An 8703-nucleotide genomic window follows, 5' to 3' on the forward strand; every position below is an offset into this window, starting at 1 on the left:
TCTAAACGGCCTTCAATTCATCCTGCAGACAAATGAGCCCAGAAACACTCCGATGCAACCAAATATTCAACTTCATCACTTCTATTTCCTCAAATATTCATCTGTTAACTTACTTTTACACATTTGAAACAAACTCATCTTGAGCTGCAATTATTTGTTGATTCATCAATTTTGGATTTACAGAAGATTAATTGTTAACATTACATTACATTACATTTAGCTGACTCTTTTATCCAAAGCGACTTACAATAAGTTCGTTTCAACCATGAGGGTTCAAACCAGAACAACAAGAATCAAGAAAATACAATTTCTTCCAGAAAGCCAAACTACAAAGTTCTATCAGTAAGTTCCATTTTAAGATACTAAAGTTCTACTGTTCAAGGTAAAGGAGGAAGAGGTGTGTTTTTAGTTTACGGTGGAAGATGTTCAGAGTTTCTGCTGTCCTGATGTCGTTGGGGAGCTCATTCTACCATTTAGGAGCCAGGACAGAAAACAGTCTAGTGAGCAAACTTGTTTGATAATCGATTAATCTGCTTCTTAAATGTGAAAATGTTCTGGTGCTTTTAGCGCTTTATGATAAAAAAAAAAAAAAAAAGAAAAAGGGAATAACTTTTGGTTGTGGACTGTTGTTTGGGACAAAACGGGACATTTTAGGTTCCACTTTGTTCTTCTGGAAACACTGGTTGACATTTTTCACCATTTTCAGACAGAAATCTGATTAACTGCCAGATTAATCAATTATGACAAAAATCCTCAGTCGCAGTTCCCTTGACTCAACACTGAAGTGGATTTTGCGTATTATGACGAAATGAATGTGTATATAAATAGTGTAAAACATAACCTAAAGCTGGTCTCTATTCTTTTGTCTCATCGTTACATTTTAATCTCTAATTCAAATGCTTAAAGTATTAAAAACAGTAAATGTCCCTCCAGTGAAAAGGTCCACGTTCCTAGTGGAGGAGTGTAAATACACACAGGACATATTATTCATACAAATAAGTACAGATCTGAAGATTTTCATACTCGACCTTTATCCAGCTGACTATAAAATCAAAAGGAGGTAAAACATGTTTGAGGAAACCGGTCTGGCAGAAAGAGTCATCGAGAGCTCCGTCGTGGAAAAACGTGGGTCGACCGAGTAAATGATTTCAGAACTATTAACAACTTTCCCATTAGAACAAAATGACAGATGACATTCAGAAAATCCATCAGCCTTTTACAACATCATATATGATCGAGAGAGGACAGACCTCCAGCCCAGAGAGAAGATCTCTGATGGTTGTTGTTGTTGTTGTTGTTTTCTTTTTTTTTAGTTAATACATTTTACAGGTGCAGTTAGAGACCCTGTTTATACAGGTTTGTGTACGTGTACAGGATATTTATGAATCCTGTGAACAACATCAGTGAATTAATAACCATGTAATAAACATGTGTTACATGCTATACTTTCCCCAAACTAATGTCATGCAGGCTGTCACGTGTTTATAGAAACCTTTTATCCACTTCAGGGACGTGTTTGTTTACAAAGGAAATAATCCCTTCACTTCCTGTAAGGTGTGCATGTGATATCATACCATGTCATGTCATATCATACCATGTCATGTTATATCATGTCATATCGATCATATGTCATGTTATATCATGTCATGTTATATCATATCATGTCATGTTATATCATGTCATGTTATATCATATCATGTTATATCATGTCATGTTATATCATCATATCATGTCGTTTTATCATGTCATGTTATATCATGTTATGTTATATCATGTCATGTCATATCATGTCATGTTATATCATGTCATGTTATATCATCATATCATGTTATGTCATGTTATATCATGTCGTTATATCATGTCATGTTATGTCATGTTATATCATGTCATGTATATCATGTCATGTTATATCATGTTATGTTATATCATGTCATGTTATATCATATATCATGTCATGTTATATCGTCATATATCATGTCATGTTATATCATGCCATGTTATATCATGTCATGTTATATCATGTCGTTATATCATGTCGTTATATCATGTCATGTTATATCATCATATCATGTTATGTCATGTTATATATCATGTCATGTCGTCATCATATATCATGTCATGTTATATCATGTCATGTTATATCATATCAACTCATGTCATGTTATATCATGTCATATGATCATATCATGGCATGTTATATCATGTCATGTTATATCATGTCATGTTATATCATATATCATGTCATGTTATATCGTCATATATCATGTCATGTTATATCATGCCATGTTATATCATGTCATGTTATGTCATGTTATATCATATCATGTCATGTTATATCATATCATGTTGTATCATGTCATGTTATGTCATGTTATATCATATCATGTTATATCATGTCATGTTATATCATGTCATGTTATATCATCATATCATGTCAAGTTTTATCATGTCATATCATGTCATGTTATATCATGCCATGTTATATCATGTTATGTCATGTTATATCATGTCATGTTATATCATGTCATGTTATATCATGTCATGTTATATCATATCATATCATGTTGTATCATGTCATGTTATGTCATGTTATATCATATGTTATATCATATCATGTTATATCATATCATGTTATATCATGTCATGTTATATCATGTTATATCATATCATGTTATATCATGTCATATCATATCATGTTATATCATGTCATGTTATATCATATCATATCATGTTATATCATGTCATGTTATATCATGTTATATCATATCATGTTATATCATGTCATATCATATCATGTTATATCATGTCATGTTATATCATGTCATATCATGTTATATCATGTCATATCATATGTCATATCATATCATGTTATATCATGTCATGTCATATGTCATATCATGTTATATCATGTCATATCATGTCACATCATATCATGTTATATCATGTCATGTTATATCATGTCATATCATATCATGTTATATCATGTCATATCATATCATGTTATATCATGTCATATCATGTCATGTTATATCATGTCATGTTATATCATGTCATATCATATCATGTTATATCATGTCATGTCATATCATGTCATATCATGTTATATCATGTCATATCATGTCACATCATATCATGTTATATCATGTCATGTTATATCATGTCATATCATATCATGTTATATCATGTCATGTTATATCATGTCATATCATATCATGTTATATCATATCATGTTATATCATGTCATATCATATCATGTTATATCATGTCATGTTATATCATGTCATATCATATCATGTTATATCATGTCATGTTATATCATGTCATGTTATATCATGTCATGTTATATCATGTCATATCATATCATGTTATATCATGTCATGTCATATCATGTCATATCATGTTATATCATGTCATATCATGTCACATCATATCATGTTATATCGTATCATGTTATATCATGTCATATCATATCATATCATGTTATATCATGTCATGTTATATCATGTCATGTTATATCATGTCATGTTATATCATGTCATGTTATATCATGTTATATCATGTCATGTTATATCATGTCATGTTATATCATGTCATATCATATCATGTCATGTTATATCATGTCATATCATATCATGTTATATCATGTCATGTTATATCATGTCATGTTATATCATGTCATGTTATATCATGTCATGTTATATCATGTCATGTTATATCATATCATGTCATGTTATATCATGTCATGTTATATCATGTCATGTTATATCATGTCATATCATATCATGTTATATCATGTCATGTTATATCATATCATGTTATATCATGTCATGTTATATCATGTCATGTTATATCATGTCATATCATATCATATCATGTTATATCATGTCATGTTATATCATGTCATGTTATATCATGTCATATCATATCATGTTATATCATATCATGTTATATCATGTCATGTTATATCATGTCATATCATATCATATCATGTCATATCATATCATGTCATATCATATCATGTTATATCATATCATGTTATATCATGTCATGTTATATCATGTCATGTTATATCATGTCATGTTATATCATATCATGTTATATCATGTCATGTTATATCATGTCATGTTATATCATATCATGTTATATCATGTCATGTTATATCATGTCATATCACATCACAGACCACATCAAGTCTAAAATACAGGACACTGTGTCGGTAAACGCTTTCTCATAAACACAGTTTTAATACTTTGAGTAGCACAATTCTGTTGAAGATGTATCAGAAACACTCTGTTCCTGCTGTCGTCAACAACAACAACAACAACAACAACAACACTGACTTCCTGCTGCGGTCGGAGCTGAGTCACAAAGGTGTGTTTCCACCCCTCTAAAACACCCCGGTGTCCCGCAGGACGTCTCTACCGGGGACAGAGGCCGCGGCGGGTCTCCGAGCCGCCTCACTGTGGTTCTAACAGCACGTGAGCGCAAGGTGTTTACCGGTGTGCTCGCGCTGCTCTCACGTCCTGTGTGCTTTACCTTCCGGGAGCTCCACGGTCCTGGCCCTGCGGAGGGAGCGGGTCAGCCGGTTCAGCTGTACGTTGAGCTGCTCCATCGCCCGTTCCATCATAGGTGAACGCTCCGCGGGTAGGAAGCCAGGGAACAAAGCCTCGCCTCGTTCGGTTTATCGCTTCCTGATCGGGCCGCAGGGTTCCGGGGCGTCGTCCATGGGCGCGAGCCGAAGGGGGAACCGTCTCCACCGCGAGACGCACGGATTTATAGTCCACTCCGTTTATCGCTCCTCTCATACAGTAACGTTGCTGCCCTGTTACTCATACTTCCTGTTATGATGACGTATGTGACGCTGTGCAGTCTGGGAGACGTAGTTTCAAAGGCCACACCTGTTTGTTTTTTTGCTTTTCTTGACCAAAAATGTTTCTGCCAAACATGGTAGGCACATTGTGACCACAAGGGGGCGCTACACTCCAACAAACAGAAAACCATCACACCCTCACCCGGACTAAAATGCAAATCAGAGGTTTTAATAATCCAGAAACAGCAGAGTGGGATGATCACAAACATTTAATGTGGTACAACAGTTAAATTACAACCACATCTGATTCCCAAAGCTTCAACAGTTCAAACAGTTTCAGGAGAAAACATTGTATTCTATATATTTATGAAACACACAAAGTGCACTCCAAACCTTTTAAAAAGAAAACACTTAAATCATTTCTCACATACAAAGATTCTGTGGTGAAAGTTGTGACGCTAATAAACACAATATCAAACAATATCATTATTTGTACATACAATTTGTTTTGTTTTTTGGTGAGCTTGTTTTTAAAGAAGTGTGATCAGAAGATTTGTTGACATTTTACAGTAAAAATAAACGTGATGCGCTCTGTGGTGGACAAACGATGTCATGGACACAGGGTTTATAAATGACCATAAATGCTTCTACCAAACAGGTGTACATCTGATGTTGCGTGTTCTCGTGCGGTTGGGGTTCGGGTTGAGTTACACCTCCTCAGTGGACGTGTTGGACACATGCTGAGAGGGAGGAGACTCTTTGAAGACATCGTCCTCCATCCCTTCTTCTATCGGCTTCATTTTCAAGGACGACTTGGTGTCAGGTGATTTTTCTAGGAAATAAGAATAGATGACAACTGAGTCAATTATGGGGTTTTAAACTGTGAATGCTGCACTGGAAGAAGTCACAAAGAGCGCAAAACTTCATCCACACAGTTATTATCCGACGTGTGATGGACACCTGAGCAGGTTCTGTGAAAACACAAACAGTCCTCTGAGTGTGTTTCCATTAGATCTCTGAGAGCCCTTCTGCAGCCGAGAAATGGAGCTTCTCTTCTGGAATAAAAGCATTTTGAAGAGCTGCACTCCACTGCAGGAGCTTTTAGTCTGCGTCCGGGCTTCAACAAATGTTTGGTTTGTCTCCTCCTCATGCAGGTGAAGCTGTCACTCTGTGGGCTTCAACACATGTTGAAGGAAGAAAGACGTATTTTTAGATAAATGCTGCCAACAAATGTGTCTATTCCCACTGACAACAAGCACATTTATATAGTTTAGTGGATTCATTTAAGGAATTTAGTGACTTTTTAGGACTCACAGGAGACATTTCAGCCCAGTCCCAACGTCCACCCTCACAAACTCTCAGACTTTGAGACTGTCAAAGGAACTGTCAGGGAATTATTCATAGCAAAATTTGTGGCGTATAAAACGCGGTTAAACAAACCATGCTTGGATGGTGTTTATCTGGACGTGAACCTGCTGCTGCTGCTGTGGTTGTTTTACTGCATGTTAATAAAGTTGTTTGTATTTTAAGTCAAACGTCTGCACTGAATTTACTGATGTTAATGGCTTTACGGAGTTTTGGTCATTTATTACTTATTTATTCAGAGTTGTGGCATTTTTTCTTTTCCAATGGCGACGCCAGCAGCGTGTGATGTCATGATCTTCTCACTCTTCTCAGGTTCTCATCGTCTCAGCGAACACATTACTGTCTGATATCTCCTTTATGCTACGCTACACCTGCGTGTGTGACCACACACACACTCACCCTCTTCACACTGACTGAGGGAAACAGACAGTGTCACAGTTATTACGTACAGAAACATTTGTTGGTCAGGTGAAACAGTTATGAGAGACAACAAGCGATCATCTCAAAAAGAGGAATGTTGTGCGGTCTGATTTGGCTTTCAGCTCCAAACAAAATCATTTGAATGAGTTCAGTTTTTTTCCAACAATATCAAGAAACTAACAGCATAGTTTTAAACTTTGAGCAGTCACTAAATATCCCTCCAAAAACCTTGATTTTGCTGAACTCCAGTGACCTCAGCATCACTCAAAGGGAAGCTTCTCAACGCCTGTTCGTCGTCAGAAGGCCAATATTTGCCAAATAAAACCAGTGGATCAGCGTCACTATTATAAACGAATCAATGATATCCGATGTTAACGGGACCAACCAGGTTAGAGGGGAACACCCTGTTAGAACAGGCAGACTGTGGAGCTCTGAAGGTTAAACACTCTGCAGCCGGCGTGAAGAGGTCATGACGTGGTTACAGAGTGAAGTGAAACTGTGATGAGGACAGTCAGTGGGGAGGGGGGACATGGGGGGGTCAAAAGGCGGTCTTACAGCAGTGTCAGGGAAAGGCTCAATCTGACGGAGGGGTCACAGCTGGAGGTGGACAGGAGGAAGACCGTCAGGAAAAAACAAAGCTGCACCACAGATATGTGGAGGTACGAAAAAACTACAGTATGAAGAGGCAGGTTATTATTATACAGATGATTCTTTTTTATATTCTAATTACAGTGGGGCCATGAGGGAAGCATTACTGACGGCTTCATTCATTATTGCCAACAGTCAGTCTTTATGGTGAGGTTTAGGAAATGTATAAAATAAGATTTCTAAGAGATTAAGATGAACGTCCATGCAGGCCTCCTGGTTTGAAGTCACTTGTATTTGTTTTGATGCTTCAAAAGTCTGAGACTACATTAAAAATCGTTCCATAATTTCATGTAAACCTGGAAATAATCACAAAGTTTGAGGATTTAGACACATTTAAACACACAAGAGGTTCTGATGAGTGAATATATATATATATATATATATATATATATATATATATATATTTCAGATTCTTCACTGTTTCTGGGTCAGAAATCAAGAAGCAGATTAGTGGTGTGGATCGTGTTACAGTATCAGAGTGGAGGATTCAGATTTTAAAAATTATAATGCATTTTAATTAGAGTATAATCACCTGAAACTAAGAATGGTTGTTTTCAGGACAATCCACAACGGGAGCGTGTCCTCACGCTAACATGTTTCTACAGGAGCCCAGGAGGGACAAACCAAACACCAGAGCTACAGACGGACTTTGCGAGTTAACACAGATTCTCTTCGCAGACACTAGATGCCACTAAATCCTTCACACTGCTCTTTGTACTAAAAGTCAGACTTCCTTGAGTTGTTCCCTCATTAAAGTAAATCAATCAGCTGTTATAAATATGATGTTATAAATAACTAAGCAGCGCTGTGATTGAGGGACACGTGGCATCAGAACTAAGTGAGACTCTGCTCAGTCTCAGCATGAGATCTAAAACACTGTAGAAGCTGGATCAGTTGGATCTAAAGAAACCATCAGAAGATAAAAACATCAAGCTGTGTTCACTGAAACAGAAAAAACAACTTCATCACAGATGCAGAATTGGCAAAATAAAGACCGAGACTCCAACCGGGACTTGAGATCATCTCAGTGAGAGATGAGTGTCAGTATGTGATGGGTGGATGTAGAGAGATGAACAGGAGATTTGGTAAACTCTCCTGCCAGTTCAGTCCTTTGAATTGAACTGAAGTGAGTGCTGGTTGTCACGGTTACCTGACCTCAACCCCATCCAGCATCTCTGGAGACTCCCAAACCGCCCTGACATCCTGAGCTCCTGGTCATTATGTCGGATCCCTGCTGTGAGATACTCAACGACACGGTGATCTGAAGACGGTGAAACATCTCGCTGTGACTTACGGATGGACGATCCGGCCGATCCTCCTCGTAGGATCTGGTTCAGGACATCGTCGGTGTCGCTGGTGCTCGCCATGCTGTTCCTCATCTGCATCATAGACAGCTGAGAGCACGAGCTGGGCTGACGGTCCATCTTCTTCACGGCCTGAGACACACCCACCACCGGCAT

General features: G+C 37.2%; 2 protein-coding genes across 3 annotated transcripts in view; both read right to left on the reverse strand.

Moving 5' to 3' along the window:
* Positions 1-4822, reverse strand: part of hace1 (HECT domain and ankyrin repeat containing E3 ubiquitin protein ligase 1) — a 37297-nt gene extending 32475 nt beyond the window's left edge. Inside the window, exon 1 of one of the 2 annotated variants that reach the window (XM_069172020.1) lies at positions 4537-4822. In XM_069172020.1, coding sequence (XP_069028121.1) covers positions 4537-4627 — 91 coding nt within the window. In that variant the 5' untranslated portion in view covers positions 4628-4822. Of the gene's footprint in view, positions 1-4497 lie in introns of both variants that reach the window. The other variant, XM_069172021.1, reaches the window with a different exon arrangement.
* A 695-nt stretch (positions 4823-5517) lies between these two features.
* The window catches only part of LOC138211848 (uncharacterized), a 26423-nt gene continuing 23237 nt past the window's right edge, over positions 5518-8703 (reverse strand). Inside the window, exons 10-11 of the mRNA XM_069171994.1 lie at positions 8538-8679; positions 5518-5642 (exon numbers count right to left, since the gene is read on the reverse strand). Coding sequence (XP_069028095.1) covers positions 5518-5642; positions 8538-8679 — 267 coding nt within the window. The remainder of the gene's footprint in view (positions 5643-8537; positions 8680-8703) is intronic.

Source organism: Embiotoca jacksoni, unplaced genomic scaffold (assembly GCF_022577435.1).
Source record: "Embiotoca jacksoni isolate LCO1_2020_lvr unplaced genomic scaffold, fEmbJac1.0.p SCAF_50, whole genome shotgun sequence".
NCBI lineage: Eukaryota > Metazoa > Chordata > Actinopteri > Embiotocidae > Embiotoca > Embiotoca jacksoni.